We start from the raw sequence: 23491 nt of genomic DNA on the forward strand, positions 1-23491 counted from the left end.
GTCTCTTTTCCTTTGTGTTGTCCTCTGTTGTGTCACCTCACATGTGCTCACTACACCATGCTGAAGGTTCACATCTTGCTGTGAACCATGTCAGTGGGTCCTGCTTAATCTGTGTACAGCAGTCTGGCGTGCTGGGAGTGTTTCTGCTGCTGTGTGGTGTGTGTGTGAGTGCTTTCCATGCAGGATGGCTGTGCCTACTGCTTCCCTGAGCATCCCCAGCAAGCTGGGCCAGGGTGCCAAAACCTGTGTCTGCTGGCCACAGGGAGAGTGTTGGCCTTGGGGTCTAGGCTGCCTTTGTTTGATGACCTCAGCGAGTGAATATAACAGGAGGAAGACCTACTAAAACTGGGCAAAGAAACCTTTTTCTCCCTAAAACATGAGATTTAGGGCTTGTAAGTATGCTGGAACCTCGGGTGTCTTTACAGCCCTGGGTTGGTGCTGGTGTGGGGTGATGAGGGTTCCAGCTGGCTCCAAACACCGTCTGCCTCAGCGGATGTGACATTCCTCCCAGCTCTGGCTCCTGGCTGCAGCTCAGATGTGGCAAAAGGAACAGTTTGCTGCAGAGTAGGGAGGTGTCTGGGTGAGTCTGATGGCTTTGTGTAGACTGAGGTTTCTTTGCTCCTAAAAAAAGAGTTTTATTCTGTTCCTGCCCATAGGCTCTGCTCAGGGCTGAGAGTTACAAAGGGGCTGGGTAATGCAGGAGTGGAGAGAGAAACTGCTACAGGGATTGCATGATCAGTTTTGAGTGACTTGTCCTTCTGGAGTGAGGAGCAGCACTGTTGTGAAATAATGCTGGAGAGGATGTTTTGAGGGACTTGTGCTTTTCCTGCTCAAAGCCATATGTGCAGCTGGAACAGGAGTCAGCCTTGGCTGACTTTCAGGGCAGATTAGAAAAACTAATTGGCTCCAAATGCCCTGATTTGGCCCCTCTGAAGATGGAGTATCTGAGGTCCAGTGGGTGATCTGGGGAGACAAATACCTCTTGTAAAGTCTGAGTCCCCCAGGTGATGGACTGGACATGGCTGATGGTTCAGAAGGGACCCTGGAAGCCCAGCATCTCAGCAAGGTTCAGCCTTTGCAAAGGAAACTCCAGCCCAGGGTATGTCATGGTTGGCAACACAAGTCTCTGGATGCTTTTCTAAATAGTGATCTGCCCTTCCATTGTAGATTGTCTCCTTTTTTTGGAATGAACTCATCTTCTGAAGTCTTCATCTGAAACATCCCTGTCCTCCCAGCTCAGGGAAAGGACGACCTTGTTGGGGCACTTCCTACAGCAACTCCTTGCTTCTGTTTTTGGCTTTTCCCCCCTCACTTTGCACTTTTGGGAAGATGGTGTTCTGACTCCCACTTCCACCTTCTGTGAAAGGGATGATGGCAGAGGGTGTTGTAGGGCTGAACAGAGGCTGCAGTGGGCTGGGCTGTTCTCCAGGGACAGCTATGCAGAAATTCAAGGTAATACTTTCTTGATCACAGCTCAGGAAAAAGAATGTTTTAAGTGATTAGTTCAGTCTTTCTGAAGAGACTCGTGTCCAGGCCTCTTGGCTGTTGGCTTCCCCTGGAAATGGTATCAAAAGCTTCCTTGCAGGAATGCCCAAGGAAACTTTCAGGCAAATAATTCCTCAGGGACACTTGTGGAAAGGCAGTTGTACCATTTTTTAACTGTGGATGACTGATCTGAAAAGGCTTCAATGTGAGACTACGTGTGTCCTGCTGGGACCTTGGTCTCTGCTGAGCAGCTTCCTCGTGGTCCCTGTCACACGGGCCCAGGGCTGAGTCCTGATGGATCAACCTGTGTGCAGCAGCTCAGGGCTGAACAGTTTCCCTGACAGTTGCTCTAGAGATCACCATGAAGCTCTTCACATTGTTTTGGATGTGCTCCTTGTATTTATTCTACACAGCAGGCCAGCTCTAGCAGTGCATCCTCCAAAGCTGTGTGTATGAGTGTGTGAGTACACTGAGCTCTGTCCCTCCCCTCCTCACCTGGAATAAACTCATGACTTTCAGACATATTCTTTTCCTTCTCCATATGCTTCCATAGATTTCAGGAAGTTGCTGCCATCTAAAGGGCACAAAAAGGTTGCTCTGCAGCTACGAAACAGTGAAGGTGTTGTGTGCAGGGTGCATGTTTCCTGCTTTGTGGCTGCCTACGAAGGTCTCTTTGGTATTAGATAAGTTCTTCGTGCTCTTCTGGGCAAAACCTGTGCCTGTCTCCAAGCTGTGCTTAAAAGCAATGCTGAGTGGCCTTGAATCAGTAACTGACTGCTGGAGAGCTTGACAACATGTCACCAAAGGGTTTGGGGGCTTTAGTCATTGACAAAGCACATCAATTGTGCTTTGAGTTTGTTCATGGGGATCAGAGCTGTGAAGGGTGATCCTCAGAGCTGGGCTCCAAGTGAGTCTTAGTTGTAAGTTGGTCCCCATGAGAGAGCAGGGGATCCATGGTAATGGGGAAGTCTGTCGTGGTGGAAAGTGGCCAGGCTTCTGTAGCTTTGTGTGCACAGTCACAGAGCCAAGGGCAATAGGAAGGTAAGAAGCACAGACAGACCTTGTGTCCTGAGGAAGCATTTGGTGTGGCTCTTTGTGTCGAGGGTGGCTTTCCCATCTGGTGAGAGGTGCCCTGACGATGGGGAGAAATTCTAATGCAGAGGGAGTGGAATGGTTGGTTGGCACAGAGATATCTCAGAGATATGGAAAGGGTCACAAGTGGTGACATGAGTGCTCTGACTGGCCTTGGCAAAGCTGTCCACAGCTTCATTTGTTAGAACCACCTGCCTGGGTCTGGGTCACAAAGGAAAGGTTGGGTTAGGGAAGGGCTGCTCAGAAGCCTCTTGGGAGGGTCCTTCTGCTGTGCTTCTGTCATTCTTGATGGATATATATGTTATGTTGGACTTATTTCTGTGGGACTTGATTGAGGGGAACCTGTTTTAGCAGGGGGTTGGACTAAAATGATCTCTAGAGGTCCCTTCCAGCTCTTAGGATGCGAGACTGTGATATGCAGGCCTGTGTTGTGCCTTTCAGGGCAGGTCAGTTGTTCCATGGTGTGCAGCAGCCATCAGGTTTGTTCAGGTAATACGAAAAACTCATTTAGAGGCTGCTTCAAGTGACCTCAGTCACTCAGGTCATTCCAGGAGGCTCTGAAGACACAAATCCCACAGTAACTCAGCAACCACAACTGTGTGAGGGTTTTTCTTTCCTGGACTGGTAAAACATCTGTCCTCCTTGCAGACTGGTGCTGTGACAGCAGCACTGCTGACTGCAGGGCACAGGGGAGGCTGTGTGGGGGTGTATGGGGGAAATGAAAACAGGAGCAAGAATCTGCTGTAGCTAAACCAATGCAGAAGGTAATTTGAGTAAATAAATGTGACAATCCATCTGGATAAACTAAGTGCCTTGTGTGCAAGAGAGGGCTGGCTGTGTGTTTCACCCTGGCCCCTTCCTGAGTGATATTTGTGGCAGCTCTGTGCCACTGAAGTTGTTTCCTTTGATGACCTGGCCTTTGTTCTGCTTGTTAGTTGTTTAGGAGGAGGGCCTGGGGAGCTCCCTCTCGGGTTGTCCCGGATTTCCTGAGGGAATGTTCTCTTCCCCTGGAAGGTTAATTGTCTGCCCCCAGTATTCCTGTTCTCAAGGCCCATTTGGGTGGATGCTGAACATTCCCACCTCACATTTTTAGCGTGGCAGGCGGCCTTGCAACATCTTCCTGCTAAAAACAGACGCTGTTTCAGGCCCAGCTCACACTGCAGGCTGCAGCCAGAAGGGCTCATGGACACAAAGGCATGTGCACACCTCCTCTTCCTCCTGCACGTGGAGTGTGGGGGGCACCTGCTAGGCCTTCCCCATGCCCATGGTTGAGGTGGGTGGGTGGTGAGATCAGCTTGTCCAGCCATTCCTGCTGCAGTACAAAGGACCATGTTGCTCATGAAGGGCTGGAGTTTGCAACCCTGCATCCAGCAAAGCCAAAGCCAAAGCTTGGACATCACGATTGTGGATCTCTGTGTGCAGAGCAGTGTTGCTGTCTCGGAGCTGGGGAGGTATTTGGGCAGTGATATGTCCTGGGGTTCTCCAGCTGAAGTGCTACTCAGTGGGAGGCAGTGTGGGGCCATGTGCAGCTCTGGCCAGGAACGCAGCAGCCTGCAGCAGTGATGCTGAGCTCCAGGCGCTGTGTCAGGGCAGCAGGCTGCCTGCTGCTGGAGCTGCCTGGGACACGTTTCCCTAAGCTAAGGAGAATTTCATGACAAAATAAAAACAAACAGTGCAGATTTTCCATTTTGAGAGATCACTTTATCCAAAAGGCACAGCCTTCTGCTGTCTTGTCTGACTGGGTTTTTGATGCAAAGTAGGTATTTTCCAGCTGGAGTTTTTCATCTTGTCAAAAAGTCAACAGCTCTGAAAAGCAGATTTATTCCAGCAAAAATAGTTTCTAGCTGAAGCTTTTCCCCCTCCCAGCTTGCTTTCATCCAGTTCAGCTCACTGCTGTTCAGATAGGATGCTGCCTGGTCTAGATGCCTTTGTACAAGAATCTTTTTTTCCGTGGTTAAAGGGTGGGATGTTTAGTCAAAGCAAAAAAACGTGAAGCAGAAGAGTCTCCATCCTCAGAGTTGTTAAAAACCTCAAAAAACAGACCTCTGAGGAACCTGCTGCTACTGACCCTGCTGTGAGGCAGCAGGTTGCAGTAGATGACCTCCAGAGGTGCCTCCAGCCTCAGCAGTTCTGTGACTCACTGCAAATAAAGCACTGTGCCTAAGGCTGCTCACAGAAAAGAAGGTGCTGGAAACCACAGAAGCTTGACCTCTTGCTCAGTGGAATTTCCCTGGTCAGTGGTAGAGGTGGTGGCTTGCAAACACAGCTCCTTCCTGGTCCTTCCAAACCAGTCTGGAAGAAGCGGTGAGATGTGCTGCAGAGGTTGGGGTCTGTCAGCTAAATGCAGTCCTTGGTCCAAATTGCTTCCAGGCTGGGTAGGCAGGGAAAAGACAAAGCCTGATAGCAAGCTTTGCCTCCTGCCTTTAGCCACAGAGGTGTGGAGAAGCTGATTTTTGTGGCTGGCTTGGCAATCCAGGACATCCATGGAAGAGGAGCTTTGTTCCCCAGCCCTCACCTGCTGGAAGCTGTACAGCTCTGAGATTCCTTCCTCTTCTGGATGAGTTTATATCCCAGGCCTGGAGCCTGCCTGCTGGTTGTATCTTGTCTGCATACTGCAGCTCAGCCCAGTCTGAGACCCAGACTGTCCCCACTGATCATGGAACACTGTGCTACATGTCCTCATGGTATGGTAAGTGGCCAACACCAATAAGGGCTGTTGCTGACTGACATGATGGAACTGTTCCCTAAGGGAAAGGTGAAGTCTCCCACAGACCCTCAGGGAGTGAGCAGGTATCAGTCACCCTGGGGCTCAGACCAGGCTGCTGGCTGAGGAAGGAGATGTTTTCTGTGTTAACTTTTGATGTGATCTTCTCTGTTCAACACACAAGTGAGAAACCATTTGCAGTCAGAAGCAGGGATGTCTGTTCCCAGGAATATTGGAGAAGGTTTCTCCAGCAGCCACTCACAAGCTGTTAGAGGGGATTTGCCAGGACAACATCTGAGTTGTGATGAACCATTCATTCAGTGTGAACAGTTTGAGCTTTCCTCAGCAAGCTCTGAATGCTCCAGCCAGCATAGGGAGCTCCACTGGGGTTATCATGCTGAGCCTGGATCCAAGCCACCCTGGGCGCCTTGCACCATTCTTCCTACATTGCTACACACATGTGCAGTCTTTTACTCTTGTTTTGCTGAGTCATGTTATAGTATGTCTCTGTCAATGAGAAATATGTGGCTTCCCTGAGTAAGCTGCTTCCTCTCTGTGAAATTTGGGACTACAGATAGCAAAATAGGGAGGGGAGGGGAGGGGAGGGGAGGGGAGGGGAGGGGAGGGGAGGGGAGGGGAGGGAGGAGTTATGCCATAGCATCCTTCTTGTTTCTGTGGGGTGCAAGCACAGCCATGAGCCCAGCAATGCTCAAGGTAAACTATTTTATGTGACAAAAAGGCATCTCTAAACAACTGGATGGACCCCTTGGCATTGCTAGGTTCTCCTGTGCCTGCTTCACAGCTATGGAATGCACATGACCCCATCCAGGAGGCTTTTCACAGGAAAGGTGGTCTGAGTGTAATTGGTCAGATGGAACTGGCTGTGGCATTAGATAACTGAGTGAGCATCAGCAGAAATGACTCTTCAGCAGTTCATGTGGGCTGCCAGCAGGATCTTGCCTATCAAGTTCAGTTCACTACAGAGGCTAATAGCACAGTAATTAAGGTAAAGCAAACATTATCTTGAAGCTGTGTCTGTAACTTCAATCACAGGGCTCTGCTTTTGATGCGAGGCTTGATTGGAAAACCTTATGTTTCATTTGTGTTGCATTAGTCTGATGGCAGCTGGTTTTGTGGGCTGAGCACGAGCCAGATCTGCTATCATGAAGCTCTGGCTCCAGTAATGCAGTGGTGATTTATGTTGGGCAGGAGCTGGGCCAAGTCTCCTGCTGAGTTGCTGTAACCTGTATTGTTCAGGCAGTTGCTGGGGTGTTGTGTGAGGACAACTAAGTAGCAAGGAGGCTGTGAGGAGGGAGAATGTATTTTTTTCCTGTTGGTCAGTGGGTTTCATTTTATTCCACCCCCTGCCCTGTCTGTAAATGAGGTCAGATTTGTGACTGGATTTGAGTTCTTGTGCTTCATTATCTCTCTGTACCTGAACCTGTGTTACATGTGGGAGCAAATGTCTGGGGCAGAGAAGAAGCCTTTCTTCATCATAGCCAAATGTGCTGGGTTGTCACATAGGGCAGATGCAGAGATGCTCTGGGTGATGACTGGTCCTGGAGGAGGGAGGCAAAGGGACCTTTGGGAGCAGCAGGGCATGCCTTGGGCTTTGCTGCTCTCCTCCACAGCAGCAATTTTACTGCTCTTGTTTGCTCCTTGAGAAACACCGATGTCAGCTCTAGCTGTGCTGAAGCTCTCCTTAGCCTTCCTCCTTGTGTGCCAGCCTTTGCAGTCTTGGCAGAGCCAGGCTTCCAGATCATGAGCAAGCCTGAGGTTTGCAGACATCCTTCTGAGCTTGCCCCTCAGCTGTTTCTCTGGATGAGTGGACTTCAGGGGAACATCCCAATCTTCAACTCTGTCTCAGCATGGTACACAGGGTGTAGCTTCTCTGGAGGCAGGGAAAGGCTCGGTGCAACGTGGGTTTGGTGCATGAGCCCCTTTGAGTGCTGTTGAATGATGAAACTAAGTGGGCTGCTGTGGAGTGTTTTGGCCATAAAATCATAGAATCACAGAGTGGTTTCAGCTGGGAGAGCCCTTTAAGCTCATGGAGTGCAGCCTCTGTCCCAGCCCCATCACCCACCAGCCCATTGCCCTCAGTGCAACACCCACTCTGCTCTGAAACCCCTCCAGGGATGGTGACTCCAGCACCTCCCTGGGCAGCCCCTTCCAATGACTGACAGCCCTGGCAGCAAAGAAATTCCTCCTCACATCCAGCCTGAACCTCCCCTGGTGCAACTTGAGGCTGTTTCCTCTTGTTCTATTGGTTGTCACTAGGGAGCCATGGTGACTGAGACCCCAGCCTGGAGAACTACCAGGTGCTGATTTCTATCGATTGTGGGCTTTGCCATGCCTTGGGTCTCACACCTATGGAGAGAGGGCAAGTGGCATGTTGTGAGGAAGCCCTTGCTTTCTCTTTCCCTCATGTTTAAGCTCTTAACCTGAGTGCAGTGCCTCTGCAATGCTCTTCTGCTGTGGGAATGATGTGAACTTTTGACTCCTTCTGACTAACACGTAAAGCCACTATCCCTCTCTGCCTGTGCTGCCAGCCTGCTTTCTCTTCCTTCTTTTTTGTGATTTCATCTGATCCCAAATCAAGCCCTTGCTGTGTGCAGAGTAACTGTGGTGTGTTTTAACCACTAGCACTGGGGTTTTCACTAGTGGAGATGATGGAGATGTGGCAGGATGCCTGGGAGAGCATTGCATGTGCTGTGGCTGTGACAGCAGGAAGCTCAGTGTTTGCTGCCTAAACATTGACCTGACTACTTGGGGAAGGTTTGAGGGAGTCTGGACTGCTACTCCAGAGCTGCTGGGGTTATGTATACAAGCTGTGCTTGGGGCAGGACCTATCTCTACTCCGTTTACAAGACTTGGAGCATCCCAGTTGAGGTGCATGTAAACCCTGGACAAGTCTGGATGGAAAATGTTGCACTGAACTGGTCATCTTGCACTGAAAAATAACCTTCCTTTCAGGGACAGACTGGCCAATGCCTTAGGAAAATGATTACTAGGAAAAATGTGGTCATTACTTGTACTTTGGTAGCAACAAGACTCTATTCCTGATCTTACCCTCTGTCAGACACCTGAAGTAGAAACAACGTGGAGATGCTGGACCAAGAAAACTTGTTCCTGATTGAGCAAGAGTGTGGACTGAGGAGCTGGGAAAATTTTGGACTGAGGATCTGGGAGGTGAACAACTTTCTCTGCTTTTCAAAGCATGGCCTCTGGATGTCAGAAATATGACAACCCTTGAGAGAGGTCCCAGGGTGGCCTTTAGTCTGCACCTTGCTGTGGTGTGTCCTGGTGCTCTCCCTGCTCTGGCATCTCTGTGTTACCAGCACTTGAGAAGGTGCCAATGGCATTCCTGGGGGATTAATATGAAGACAGTCTGAGAAAGTTAGAGTCTTGTGTGACCTGAAAGCCACGAACACCAGGATTTATGGTCAAGCTTGCAGAAAATCTGCTCCAGGAGTGTCCCATGTCTGTGGTGGAAAGAAGTGTAGGAAAACTATGACAGCTCAGACTTTGTGTGTTGTTCTGTACACAGGGAATAGTGTCCCTGACTCCCCAGGGAAGGTTTATATGGGTGAGTTACATGCATAATTAAGCTTCTTGGAAGAGGAGGTTTGCAGCATTGCTTAGTGTGAGTCTTGCAAGGGTTGTTAAAACAGAAGCTGCACTAAACCAACTCCCCAGGCCAGCTTGTTTCCAGGCAAAATCCAGCTGAGGCACAAAGTGTAGCTCAAACTCTGCCATCTAACTGCATTTATTTGGTCTTAAACACAGGGAGGTATCCTGGCTCTTACTTGGGCTTCAGTGCAGACCATCCTGTGGGGCTCCCAGGAGGGCTGCTCCCGCTGTGCCTCGCTGTGTGGCTCTGCTGCAGCAGGTCCCTCTGTTACCAGGGTGTTTACAAACACCAGAACTGAAGTGGGGGGTAGGAGAGATTGCAATGTCTACAGTAGCCCTGGGGTTAACACAATCGTGGGTTAAGTAGGAACAGTGATAGGCAGTCCTCAGGCTGCTGGGGTTGGAGATGATCAGGTGAGATTCATGAGGATGCTTTTTGGATGCAAAAAAGCAGACTTGATTGTACAAACATGCTTGTGTGACAAATGTAACTGTAAGGTTCCAAAGAAATACAAGGAATAATTTCTTCTGTTAATGTTCAGAGGCACAGAGAAAGTGCTGATAATGCTGTCAATCCTTCTGAAAGTCCATTTCTGGTCCAGGCTTTTGTGGATGACAAATATTGCCTGGCTTTCCTGTTTGGTCACTGAGGTTCAGTGTGCAACAGCAGCCTTCCCAAACAGGCACAATGCATGTTCATGGAACTCTGTTGAGTTTTCTGCCCCATCCATTCATGTTGCAGTCCTGGAGTGGGTTGTGTGTTGGACTGTGTGGATGCTGCTATGTGGTAGCCTGGTGTTACAGCAGCAAAAGATGAGTCTGAGTTCCTTTCACTCATTCCTCACAGCCCTCTGCTTTGTCCAGTTTGCACAAGGAAGAAATTAGTGTGTGCTCATTGGAAATCAGTGTATTGCAGTATTTGGCTGGGGATAGGTACTGCAGTGCTGCAGGCTCTGAGGATTTGGCCCTTTTCCCATGTACATGGCTTATCCTGAAAAGGGCTCTGAAGGCAAAGAAAATAGTAGGAGGTTATTCACTCCTTGTTTGGGGCTACAAAGGGTTAAGTGCTGCCTGAGCTCACTGACAGGCATATAGAAGTTGAGCAATCTGGGATTTATTAGGGAAGCTCAAACTTGGAATTAAGAGAACTTCAACCAGTAGGAAATCTTTCTCAGAGGTTTGGAGCAAGTTCCCTTCTAGCTCAGCACTGATTTGAAGCAGCAATGCCAGAATTTCTTGCAGGGGCCTCTGTGAATCAAAGGAGGAACAGGCTGATGGGTTTGAACCCTTCCACCAGCTTTGCATACAACTTTTGTTGCTGTGTTGTGTGTCCTTTGCCTGCACTGACAAAGCTCCCACTGTCTGTCTGAGCGCAGCCTCTGCTGCACCCACCCCCAGGAGACAAGAGGTTGCTACTGCTGGGTCCTCATTTTGTTCCCCTGGACAAGGTCAAGTCCTCCCTGAGGACACACAGGGCCCCAAAGGGATCAGAGGTGTAAAAACAGCTGGAGAGAGATGGTATATGGCCAAGTGCTGGGGACCAGAACAGGCCACACTCGCCTCCTGGAGGAGAGGTGGCTTTTCTCTACCTCTGGGCTTCTCTTGAGGTGATCAGGAGTTAAAAGTGAATGAGTGTCCATGGGGAAAAAACCCCAGCCTGTGAGCTGAGAAATAAAGCACATGAAATTGTATCAGGTGGGGAGGGCTGGCTGGTTGGTGCTGGGGCAGGCTGTGCCCAGTGCCCTGAGGAAATGGGAGCTGATGCCCCGAGCCAGCGTGGCACAGGGCAGGTGCCTCTCCAAGAGCATTCCTCCCAGCTGTGGCTGCAGATGCACTCTTGATTTTGCATTCTTCCTACTGCTCTGGGAGAGCAGTGCTGTGCCAGCTGCCCTACTGCTCGTGCAGGGCCAGCAGGATGCTGTGCTGCTGCCCTCCCTGGGCTCTCTGTCAGCGTCACATCGGCACTCGCCGCACAACACTCACAACACTGCCTCTGTTTCCTGTGTGTCTTCAGCCTGTTGTGCCAGGGCTACCCTAAAACAACCTCACCACCCTGGCCACGTGCTAAACACGAGCAGGAAGGGGAAGATGTGGCAGGTCTCCAAATGAACTTGGAAGGTCTGTGTTTTATCCTGTGCTGGCAAGTGGGTGAGACGGGGACATGCCTGTAAACAGCAGGAGCAGCACCGTGTCCCGTTGTTTCACCCTGTAAACAGTGGCTGCTGTGTCAGGGTTGGGCTTCTCTGGTGTTTTACTTACACAGAGGCTTTGCACTCTTGCCAGTGATGGATGTCTGTCTTCACTACTTTCCAGCTTTTCCAGTTTGGCTGCCTGTAGAGAACAAGCTCTTCCTATCACCCATGGGCAGAAAGTGCCTTGAGGGTGTCAAGGACTTCAGGTTGAGCAGTGCTGTGGAATCTGTGCCAAACTCTTAGTCTTTGAGGTGGCAAAAGCCTAATGGAGGGTCAGGCAGCAGGTACAGCCATGAAGTTGGAGAAGCCTCAGTGCTTTTGCCCAAGTGAGATGGAGGAAAGCTCTGCCGTGTCGTGTAGGTGCCTTGTCCCGTTTCTTGTGTGTTTGGCCAGTTGTTTCTGGACTCGTCCAAGCCCTGTGGGCACTGGTGCAGGAAACATTTTGGGGCAAAACTGTATTGTGAACAACTCCCAGAAGGAATGTGCTGAAGTGTCCTTGGTCCTGGTGGGAACAGCACTGACGAGGCAGCAGTGTGTATGTCCTGGTCCTGCTGGGACAGAAGCATGTGCATGGAGGAGGACCTGGGCTGGCTGGAAGCTGGCATGGGCTGGCATGGGCTCAATGCCCTTCTTGGAGATGGCTGAGGCTGGAGACCAGTGTGGGAGAAATCCAAAGCAAGTCCAGTGTGGGCAGCAGGTTGAGAGAGGTTCTCCTCCCACTCTGCCCTGGTGAGGCCTCATCTGGAGTCCTGGGTCCAGTTCTGGGCTCCCCAGCTCCAGAGGGACAGGGAACTGCTGCAGAGAGGCCAGTGCAGGGACACCAAGATGCTGAGGGGATGGAACATGTGTGTGAGGAGCAAAGGCTGCAGCCCTGGGGCTGTTCAGCCTGGAGATGAGAGGGCTGAGAGGGGCCCTTATCCATGCTCATCAGTCCCTTAAGGGTGGGTGTGGAGAGGATGGGGCCATTGTTTGTTGTGTGGTGGCCAGTGACAGGACAAGGGGTAACAGGCACAGGCTGGAGCACAGGCAGCTCCAGTGGCACAGAGGAGCAAGTCCTTTGGTGCTGAGGTGAGGGAGCCCTGGCCCAGGCTGCCCAGGGAGGGTGTGGAGGCTCCTTCTCAGGAGGTTTCCAACCCCACCTGGACATGTTCCTGTGCCCCTGATGCAGGGATTGGGCTGGAGCAGCTCTGCAGGGCCCTACTCATCCCCACCATTCAAGGAATTCTGACCCTGTCCAGGCCATAGTCTTTCAGCTGGCTGTGAGGTGGCAGACTGGGGATGTCAGCAGTGTGAGAGCTGCAGTCCCTTTGGCAAAAGGGGGTGTGTTATGTGTTCAGCAAATGGCTTCCTGCAGTATTTGCAGCCCCTCTGGCTGTGGGTGCAGCTGTATGGGGCTGGGGCACCTCTGGGCTGCTCCTGTGCATAGTAAGAGCTTCTTGGGGGCAAAGTGTCTGGGGGAGGGGGAACGACTGTGGCCTCAGTGGGCCAGGAGAAGGGTGCAGAGCCACATCTGAACATCTTGTCCTTTGCATCCTGCTTCCTCTGTCACTCTCGAGTGTGGGGCCATCGTATCTCTGAGGGGAAAAATGTCCAGAAATTCCACAGACCCTTCAATATCCTTTCTGTTTCAGAGAGAGACAAAAAAAGATCCCTTTGTGTGAGGGCTGAAAGAAATAGCCTAGACCCACAGCCTCCTCGAAATCTTAATGTCAACTATTTGGCTCCCTGGGTTTTCACACAACAAGCACTTTCTGCTGAATATATGTGGTCTGGCTGCTGCTTGTGCTTGGTGCTGTGGGATGGATGAGCCATCTCATCCACCTCCTGGCCAGGCCTGTCCAGGTGCAGAGATGAAGACTAGCTGGGGCAGATGTGGGCCAGAGAGTAGCAAGAATATTTTATTCTAAGAAAGCTAAGTAAAGCTGACTTTGGAAGGAAATAAACAGTTGGAGCTGCTTTTAATTCAAGGGACTGCTGCTGGTCTGATGGCAGGGGGCAAACTTGTGCTTACAGACCCCAGCAGAAGCACAGGCAGGCTGGTGAACTATCCCTGGCTAGACCAGCCTGGCCCAGGATTTCATCCTGCCTTTGCCAGCCTGCTTTGGGGTCAGATATTCCCCTGGTTTAAGTAACTGTCAGATGAATAGCATTGCACAGATGGCAGCAGCTGAGGAACCACCCCTTCTATTTTAGTTGCTGTTTGCAACTGCACACTGGAGCGTCTTGGGTGTAACACTGAAGACTTCTGGAGCCCACTTCCTTTTTCTCATGTTCCCTGCCCCTTTAGAAGGAGAAAAATTAGAAGCAGAACAACAGCTGTAATGTGCCTGCAGGGTAGAAGTGACTTGGCTGCAAAGGCTGGTGCTGGCGGCGCTGCTGTGGCTGCTGCTCCTTCAGCTGCGCCGCACACGTGCTGCTGCGTGTTCCTGTTCTCAGCCCTAAGCTGACCCATCCCCGAGGCTGGGGTGAAACATATCCCCTGGAACTCGGGAGAGGCAGCACCTGCCAAGTGCTGCCACGTGGAACCCCTCATGTCTGTGCCTTCCACGTTCCACTGTTGGCTTTCAGAACTATTGGGAGTGGAAGCTGGTCCTGGTGAGTGAGTGTGGCTCCTGGGGCCAGGGCAACGCTTGCCAAGCAGCTCTGGAGAGGTGAGGTGATGGAGGGGATGCGATCCACAGCATCTTGCCTTACCTCCTCCCCTCAGCACCACTTTGAAAGTGTTTGGGGTGATGCACAGTACCTCCTGGCCTGGGGCAGATAACTGCTCTTGAGCCATCACAGTTTACCCTGTGGTTCAATTTCCAGTGGATCCAAAGGCCATCAGAGGCAGTGGATGGGCACTTGGCAGTTCCACCTGCTGTTAGATCATGCCTGTCCTGGGACAGACAGAAATAAAACACTTATCAAGCAATTTGGTTCTTCTGTTGGCTTTTCACTGTGGCCTTAGAACCCAGGGTAAGTTTCTCCCCTTTCCTGGAGTTTGTTGTGGGGACTCTGACTTTCCAAATCTCCTTTTCTGCCTCTTCTGTTGACCTCTTCCAGCCCTCTCAGAGCCTGTGATCATCTCTTTCCATCCTTGTCACACAGCTTGCCAATTCACATGTATGGGGAGGAGTTTGGCTTAGAAGCAGTTAATGGAGAACTTCAGACACTAAAGTCAGATGAATGAATGAATAAAGGGTAGTTTTGTTGCTCTTATCCTTTCATCAGCTTTATTTGTGCCCAGCTATTTGGCTTGCAACTGCCATTCCATCTGCTGTCTTGCTGAGGGTCAAATTCAGATCCTGCTGAAGATGGGAGCGAACTGCTGTGGAGTTGTACGGGACTGGTAGTGCCTGAAGCTGCCTTCTGGCAAAGTAGCACTCACTGCTCTTCCTGTTGCTTCAACTGAGACATTTAAAGACCTTTGGACAGGAACCTTGGAGGCAGGAAATCCCTGTCCTTAGCCAGCAGTGCAGGCTAACCCAAGACTGTAAAATACAGCATTAAGATACACCCAATGGTGGTTGTTGGCTTTTTTGGAGGAATGGACGTGGTGTCCCCCAGCCCAGGATATGGGGAAGAGGAGGAAGGTACATCAGCTGCTGGTGTCTTCCCAGCTTAGGTCAGCAGTTTGCAGTGGTATGCCTCTGGCTGTAAGGAAGATTAATGTTTGGCTCAAATGAGAAGTCCTCTGTCAGTGGAAGATGGTGTAATCTCCATCCCAAGCCTACTGCAGACAAGAACCTTTCCCCTGACTCGTGTCCTGTGGACTGGCCTTGTGCTCTGGGAATACATCTGCCTGCAGGCTGTTCAGAAGGGATGTGCCACACAGGTTCCCGTTTCCAGAGTGAACCAAGTGTTGCATCTTCTCCCCTCTCCAGGCTCTGGAGATGTCAACTCTTGCAGCCCAGCATGCCCCAGCATGCAACCACATGGCCAGAGCCGTGAATGGGAGCCCAAGGCTGAGCCCCACAGCCTGTCAGCAGAGGCGGCCTCGAAACAAAGGAAAGAACAGGGGAAATAGTTATAATTACTGTGAACTTTTAAAGACAAAAGAAAAGCTTATTATTTCACAGAGCTATCTTTGCAGCATGTAATTTCATCTCCTCTCCCCAGTTTGCTTTTACTACTTGCTCTGGGCACTATCAGAACAACCTGATGTACAAGCCACAGCTTTGGCTGCTGTTCAGGCGACTCGCTCTTATATTTAGAGTGTGAAACCTGTCCCACTGCCAGCAATGCTTAGAATTAAAGCTCACATGAGTTGTAGGATGAAGCAAAGTGCTGGGTGCTTTAGGACTTCATAAAGACAACCCTCCCTCCTTTCTCTGGGGATAACTTTCCCTTTTATTGCATGGTATCTTTCAACCTATAGTTGAAGCAAATAAACTGAAACAAGCAGTGGCTGTTACTTGATTGTTTCCCTGCTACCAGCTCCCTTGTGAACTATCAGTAGAGAGCTGTAGATGATGAGGGAGATGTTTATTGACCAAGGGTTTGAATAGCAGAGCTATGTTTTAATCTTCTGTTTAATCAAGAGAAGCTTCCTTTCACTGTGTGATGTTACTTCTGCTTGCAAACACCATCTCCCTCTGTGCCTGTGGAAGTGGCTGGATTTGGTGCTGCTTTTCTGGATGCACTTAGGGAGAGATTTGGACCTTTGGCTGTCAATGTCTTGAGGCTCAGAAGCATTTGGTTGGCTTTAAATTGGCCCCATGTGCCGGTTCTCAGTAATCACAATTCATGTTGGTGACTTCTGTGCTAAAGTTCTGCTATTGCTCCTTTTCACTCAGCATCTCAAAAGGGTCATTGTTAGAGGGAAGGGGCTTTTAAACTCCCCTCCCAAGTGCTGGCAGCCAAACAAAATGAATCTGATGTAACAGCCTGCTTAGACTGGGCAGGCTGGAGTTGCCAAACTGGTGGTGAGTGCCTGGGGTGGGACTGTGTCTCTGCTCTGGCTGCTGCTGATCCAGCAGAGCTGGATGGAGGTGGTAATGCCCAGTGTACAAAGGAGGCTTTTTGACTTGAGTTTTGGACAGAATGTTTTTGCAAATATGCCTCTCAGAAGTGCTGCTTCTTGGTGCTTGTGGTGGGTGAAGGTGGTGACCCCTTGTATGGCTGTGGGAAAGGCATTGGGCACTGTCTTCCTCTGCCACCCTGTGTTCTGGTGCTGGAACTCTGGCAGCTCCCACTCAGAGCTGAGCCCAGAGACAACTCTTGGTTTTCATAATTGGTCACAAGTTGACCCAAAGGGTCTAGAGGACACTGTGCAGTGAATTCCCTCTGCACTAACTTGAAGGATATAAAAGAGTTACAGCTGCAGCTATTTATGTGGCCCATGGACAAGGGAGAAGCATGGAGATGGATCTCTGGATCTTCAGCTTCACCAGAATCTCAGACTTTAAGAAGATTTCTAAAGATTAGGACTATAGTGCCTGTGTGCAGTGACCTGGCTTGACTCTCCAGAGTAGGCTGGAGAGGTTTTAACATTGAGAGGGGTTTGCAAAGGCCTGCCAGACAATGAATGTCCAGGGAGAATGGTCACAAGTGTAAAAGCAGCATCCTTGTAAAAAACGCAGCCTGTACATGTGTTCAAACCTCTGGTTGTCCTTCAATAAGTTACACTTCCCATGAAGATGAAGTTCTGCTCAGGTATGGGTTTAGGAAGCTGCAGTCTGATCTGAATCTGCACTTGCCTTGCAAGCCCAGCCACATCAGCTGCATCTGTCATGGAGGAGGGCAGGTCTTTGCTCACCTTGGAGAGTGGTGGTGTGACTTGGCCCCCATCCTGAGGGGATGCTCAGCACACTCAATCCCATGAGCAAGCCAGAGACCCCAGTGCTGTGTAGCTGGGCACAGGCTGTCAGGCTGGGGGGGCGATGCTGGGGGTCGCCCCTTGCTCAAGAGAGTTGGGTCAAGTTCCTCAATTCTTCTCTTTTGATGCTGTTCCATTGAGGACAGTGTACAAAGCAAAAATAATCAAATTGTGATCACTGATGCTTTTGTGGATGGGATTTGCAAAACCACTCCCACTGGTGGGAGTCAGCTGGGAGGTTTTTGGGTTGGATGAGTTTTATTTCAGGAGGAAAAAGTTAAGCTAACACAGGGTGTTTTCACAGCCCTGTTCTGGATATTCCATCCTTCCAGGCCTTCTCTGGAAACCTTCCAGGTGGGAGATTTTTCTTTTTAGTCATATGCCAGGGCTGGCACTTTCAGCAAAGGCCCATGAAGTTCAACACTGATTCTTTCCAGAAAGTCTGTGTGCTGAAGGGGCCTGGCTCTCAGTCTTGGGTGCTCTCAGCTCTCCCAAATGTAAGGCAAGGCTAAGCTGGCTCGATGGTTGTATCTGAGCAGATGAGGTGCCCTCACTTGTGTTTTTTAGGTGTTATCTGACCTTGCTGCTTCAGTCATGGTCTGTCTTTATATTTGGTATTGGCTACTTGTCCCAGGGAAAGGGAACTGGTGAATTCAAGCAGGTCTGAGACCCAAGAAAAGAGCAGGGTGAGATGTGGCTGGAGAGCCTCACACCCTGCCTGCGCCTTCTGGCAGTGCACCTCATGTCAAGGATGGACAGGGAGAGCAGATAGTGAAGAACACGAGCTGGAGGCAGAGATGAGAGGGGGAGGAAGGCCTGGTGCTCCTGGCTGCAGGTGCCTTACACGAGGAGCCAAGTTTCCCAGAGGTTGGTCTACAGGTGACTGTGTGGCTGGGAAGGTGATTCTCAGCTTTGTCTTGGCTGCATTGGATGGTGTGTGGCAGCCAGAGCTGTAGTTGAGCTGGCTGCTGTGTTTCAGAGTGCATGATCAGGCTACGTCAGGTTGGTCACTGGACAGCAATCTGGTGGGATCTGGAGATCCCACTGTGGTGCTCCCCAGTGTGTGCTGCTGAGATCCTGAGCTGACACGGGCAGGAGAGAGGAGTGTGTTTGGAGCACTTCCCACTGGGGGAGCTCATGAGCAGCTCTCTTGATGTGGATAGCTTCAAAACCCCAGGCAGGGTTTGCAGAGGCAATGGCAGGACGTGGGAGGGAAGTTCTGCTCTGGAAAGCCTTGACCAGGACAATCCTGGTGACAGGTCTTACTGGCAGGCACTCATGAAGCAAAGGAGCTGGTATGCTTAGAGGATTCCCAGGGATGTTGTGGAGCCTTTTCTCCCAGGGCTCTGAAATCACTTCCAGGCCAGTAGCCAAGCACAAGCTGTAAATAACAAATGGTGGCTGATGATCCCATCTCATTTTGCTCTGAGATGTTGTCAGCTCTGGCCTTTCCCTTGGCATCTTGTCTTCAGTGCTTTCCATTCCCAGCCTCAGCTCCCAGTGCTGCTGTGGCATCTGGCTCTCCTGTTGTGTAAGTGTGAAGAGTCACTTCTGTGGTGGCCTTCACAGGAGCATAATGCAGGAGAAGCTCTGTGGACAGGGTGATGTTTGTCTCCTCTCCATGGGGCTTCTCTAGTCATTGCTGGTTTGGGAAGGGCTGGAGACAGGGTCAGAGAAGTAGTATCTGGGATCTACATTAGCCTCTGTCTCAGCACCCCAGCATGGGCCACTGGGAAGGCAGATCTCGTGGCCTTATCTGAGGTTCTTTGCACTCAGAACTACCCAGGAAGATTCTTCCTGTTGCCAAAAGTTCCCACCTTATCAAATATCCCAACTGGGACTGCTGTCCATCACGCTGCTGTTTGTCCTCACCTTATTGCTCTGCTGGATGATGCAGTAGCAATTCAGCCACACAGCTGAGCCCAAGGCCCTTTTGAACCCCCAGACTACAGGAATGTCCCAGAAGCAGCAGATTTCTGCAGGATCAAACTAACACTGGGCAAACACTGAAATACGAGGAGACATGCCTGGTGTGTGCACCTCCTCCTGTCCCTAACTTATGAGCTTAGCTATCCTCTTCCCATCAGGAACTGGGAACATCTGTCTTGCTGCAGCAAACTCAAATGTTCCAAGGAAAGCAGAGGCTGTGGAAGCGAGGGGTATGGGCTGGGGCCACATCTCAGCACCACAACCCTTGTCCTTCCCCATTCCACCACCTTGTTGTGCTCACTCCCTGCGTTTTCATTGCACCATTGTCAGGGTGAGGGACTCAGATGCAGCACATGTTGTTTCATGGCTATATGCAGGAGGAGCTCGTTGTCTCCTTACTGTGTGGCCCTCACCCACTCCGAGCCTGTTTGCTTTGTTAGGAGCTGGTGCTGATGCTTTGGCTGTGGCCCTCCCTGGCACCCATCTTTGACCCTCTGGCACTCATCTGGCAGCTCTTTGGGGCTGGCCTGGGCACAGGCAGGGAAGTTTCTCCATGTCTCTGGGGTGCATGGTGTTCTTTCCATAGGCTTTGTTCCTGCTGAATTACATTCACAACTCAGCCCTGTGCTGTGGCCAAGTGCCAGAGCTGTGCTTGCTGTGTTTATTCATTGTACAAAGACCTGAGCTACAGCCTATAAAAGCAGCAAAAGGGGCTCCACATCAGCTCTTTATGTGCTTCCCCAGTGGTGTTTGGTGCTGGATCCTCCTGTTGTATCCAGCAGGTCGCAGTGCTGTCTCTCACATGCTGTTGTGCCCACGTGTCCTTTGCTGGGAGAAGCTCCCTATCATGCATCCTTCTGGCAGGGCTGGGGGTGCCTGGCTGGCTGGAGGGAAGGCTCATCCAGAACTCCCCAGTCATCAGAAACACTTGGAAAAGTGTTGAATTGTCCTTTAACAAGATGCTTTTTTAACTCTCCTGTAGTGGTTTGGCCTACAAGACATCAGCCTGACAAACTGCATTGTAAAGCACTCCAGTGACAAGGGTTAAAAACTCCCAACAGTGAGTCACAACAGGCATTTGAAGAGACATGGACTATCTCAGCTTGTCAAAATAAACACTTAGTGTAAGCACAGAGTGTGCCACTGTCTGAAAGCTCGTAATTTAAACCAAGACTCTTTTTTTTGGCTTGTGTTTTCCTGATGGTAAAGCTGAGTGTGTGTGTGTGTGTGTGTGTGTTCAGCATCAGCACAGAGTGATGTAACCTGCAGAGACATGATTGCAGGGAAACTTTTTTGGTATGGAAACTTTATTTTCCTTTTTTTTTTCCCCCTGAAAACATGTCAGGCTGTTTCTATTTATAACCTTGGGGAAGAGCTCGAGCTTCCCATTGTCCCTGTATGCTGCTGCTGGGCTGTGGCTGCACCCTCCTGGGGTTGTCCCTGGGCTATGGCTGCGGCATCCCATCAGGATCTGCTGACAGTTCCCTCAGGGCAGAGGGGGATGGTTGTTTCTGGAGAGCAGGGTTCCTGCAGAGGCAAGCAGCAGAACCTCAGCGTGCCCTCAGGACACGGCACAAAGCCGCTCTCTTGGCAGTGGGCGTTAGGAGGGGCCGTGCAGGGGGAGGCAGAGCTCAGCCTGGCCCTGCTCCCACAGCCTGAGCTCCAGTATGGCCTGTGGAAAGCAAATTCCTGATGCTCTGCACACCCAGAGCCTGTCTGGCACCAGCTGGGCACAGAGAGTGGCTGTGGGGCAGGTTCTCGGGCTTGGGAGCCTGCAGGATGCAGCTTGGTGCAGAAGCTGCTGAAAATGCACTTTTCCTCCCCCTTCCTGCCCCTACAACTTTATTGGAAGACAATCTGCAGCAGCATGGTTCTTTAAATGCTCTCATTTCTCTAAAACTCTTAACTTGGAGCTCCAAGCCTTTTGTTGTTAACTTCCACCAGGAGCTTGTGCTGGGACCTTGGGAGAGACACCTGTAGAGCTGTCTCTGCACCTCCAGACCCAGGGCTGGCACACTTTTCCAAAGAGGACCCTGGGTGTCACAGTTAAATACTGGAGCCCTAACAAACCCCAGGCTGTGTTTGTTCTGATATGCATAGTTTGGTCACAAAGGACTGACCCTCTGCAGGAGAGGAGAGGGAAGAGGCAGGTGAGGACCTGGCTTTCCACCTACACCTGACAGATTTAGTAACAGGGAGGTGTGTGTGATGGGGGCAGGGTTGTAGGTCCCACCTGAAGCAGTTTCTCCTTCCTCCTCTCTGCTCCTGGCCCAGCTGAACTTAGGGAGAGGTAACTGAGGGCTGCTCTGCCCTCCAGGGGTGTTGGGTGAACAGGACTGTGGAGGTGGCAAGTGTTTGTTGGCCTCTACTTCATGTGGGAAGCATCTATGGAATAAAATTTAGCATCATTTTGTGGGTCAGGCTTTCCATGTCTGTAATGCAAACAGCCTTGCTCTTTAATAGGACTGTGCTCTGCCTCTGCTGCTCTCCACTTCTTGTCCTTGCCTGTTTTGAGGGCAACTGAATCAGCCCACCATGTGTGGGGCACTCTCAGACTCTCAAGCATGGATATCTTAAACAAAAGCCTAGTTGCAGGATGGTTGCTCCATTTCTGTTGTTCTTTCCCTTCTTGCCTTCAGGCTGCTGTTGAGAGCTGCTACAAACCTGTTGGAAGCATACTGTAGCATGGAAGTTCATTGCTCTGACAGTAACAGACCTTTATCAGCAAGGCTTTCCTACCATCTTTTCCTCACTGTTTGTGCTAAGCAAGATTGCGTTTTACTCATTTGACTCCCTAGCTGTAACTAACTCTTGCATTAGGCAAAGTTAGTGAAAAGTAAAATATTTGGGATGGAAAACTGTGCTTTTGTGCTAAATAACTCTCACAGGACTGATGATATCTAAGTGAAAAGTTGGTTCTGTGAAAGGCCTTTGTGTCTAAAAATACTGATACAGATGATCTCATTTTCCAAGATCTATTTGAATGTAACTTCTTTTTCTGCATGATTTCTTTGTTGTGTTTTTTGGATTTCCTGCTGGGAGTTTCCCTTGGACAGATATCTCCCTACCTGGGCTCAGACTAATCCTTCCCTCCAGCCATTTCTACCAACCTTGTGTTTGAGGTGCAGGCCTTGAGTGGAAGCTGAGACTGCAGTGGTCTCCAGTGCAGCCTTGCCCTGCTGTGTGCTATATTGGCCCTTGGTCAGTGCCTCAGAAATGAGAACAACCGATTTCTTTTCTTTCCTCCCCCATTTTTTACCTTCCCACTGTGCCTCTCTGTGTCATGCTGACCTTCTGCAGCTCCTCCTTGGCAGTGCACTTACACCCTCTGCTCAGGTATAGAAATAAAGGCACTGAAGCTAGAAATTATGGGCATCATCTGTATTTCTTGTGTGAGTTATTTGAATCTTGGTGCAGAGTAGCTGCCTGGTATGGCACTGCTGGCCCTCCAGGGCGATTGCAAAGCCATCGCTGATCCCAGTGCTCTTTGCCTCCAAAGAGCATCCTTGGTGTCACCAAAGGTATCCTTTCTAACCCTCCCCAGAGAGGGGAAAAAAGCCCAGGAGATAACTAGCTGTGCTCTGACAGTGTCTGTTTCTTGGCTTCCAGGATGTGTGGTGGCCTCAGCCAATGTGGGTCTGCCTGGGCACCTCATCCAGTGCCTGCACCCGCCTCCTGCCTATGTCACCTACACAGCCCCCGTGGTCAGGATGCTCGTCAAGCAGGATGAACAGCAAAAGGCTGCAGCCTGCTGCCCAGCAGAGATGGAGCCCAACAGGGAGCCTCCAGAAGCTGAGTTTGATGAAGGAAGCCCAGTGCTGTCAGAGCTGAGCAGAGGCAGCAGCACGCCCGGGGCTGGGAAGGACTCTGCAGGAATGTCTGTGGCTGAGAGCAGGTTGCCATCACCCAGTGTGTACAACAGGGTTATTTTTGCAAGAAAACATGCCCTGTCTGTGCTGCCACGTGGCTCTTTGGTGTGTTCCAGCAAGAAGAAGTGATCTGTCTGCAGCTAGAAACAAAAGAAGAGATGATGCTCTGAAGTGTTGCCCAGAGTGCATTAAACAACACAGGCAGATAATGTGGGACTGTTTGACTTTCTTCCTAAAAGCCCCATTTGTCTGAAAGCAGGCAAGCACAAAAGCTGATGGTGTGCTGCATGTTGTGCTGCTCTGCTCTTGGGTCTGGAGAAAACCCTCACCTCTTCCTAGTGAACTTGCTTCACATGCATCATTGTCTGTTTGCTGTGTCTCTGCTCAGAAATGCCCCCCAAGGGGTGCAGAGCAGAGGCAGGGTATAGAGATGCAGATGCCTGTGTGCCCACGCAGCCCAGCTCACACACAGGACACACTTCTCTGCTCTCCTGCATCTTGTGACCCTGCTGGCATGGGTGCTGAGTGCCAGCAGCCCTCCTGGGGGGTTGGCTGAGGGTCACAGTCACTGGGGATTCTCTGCATCTGCATCCACCTCTGTTGGGCCACTGGGAATCAGTCTCCTCTATTTGGAGAGCTGTATGTTGCTGAAGGAGAATGGGTTGGAAGGGAGAGGAGTTGACAATGAGCATTCCCTTGTACTTTTATCCCTTTTCCCCTGGCTGGTCCTTAGGCTGTGAGGTATGCTCAAGTTGTATTTACTGGACTCTTTGGATATATCAGGCATATG

At 50.6% G+C, this 23491-nt stretch overlaps 1 protein-coding gene across 1 annotated transcript in view; it reads left to right on the forward strand.

Annotated features, from left to right (window-relative positions):
- LOC133627209 (CMT1A duplicated region transcript 4 protein homolog) overlaps positions 1 to 22830 on the forward strand; it is a 36257-nt gene extending 13427 nt beyond the window's left edge. Inside the window, exons 4-5 of the mRNA XM_062011129.1 lie at positions 3569 to 3591; positions 22460 to 22830. Coding sequence (XP_061867113.1) covers positions 3569 to 3591; positions 22460 to 22830 — 394 coding nt within the window. The remainder of the gene's footprint in view (positions 1 to 3568; positions 3592 to 22459) is intronic.
- The last annotated feature ends 661 nt before the right edge of the window (positions 22831 to 23491 follow it).

This window comes from Colius striatus, chromosome 18, assembly GCF_028858725.1.
Source record: "Colius striatus isolate bColStr4 chromosome 18, bColStr4.1.hap1, whole genome shotgun sequence".
NCBI classification, from domain to species: domain Eukaryota; kingdom Metazoa; phylum Chordata; class Aves; order Coliiformes; family Coliidae; genus Colius; species Colius striatus.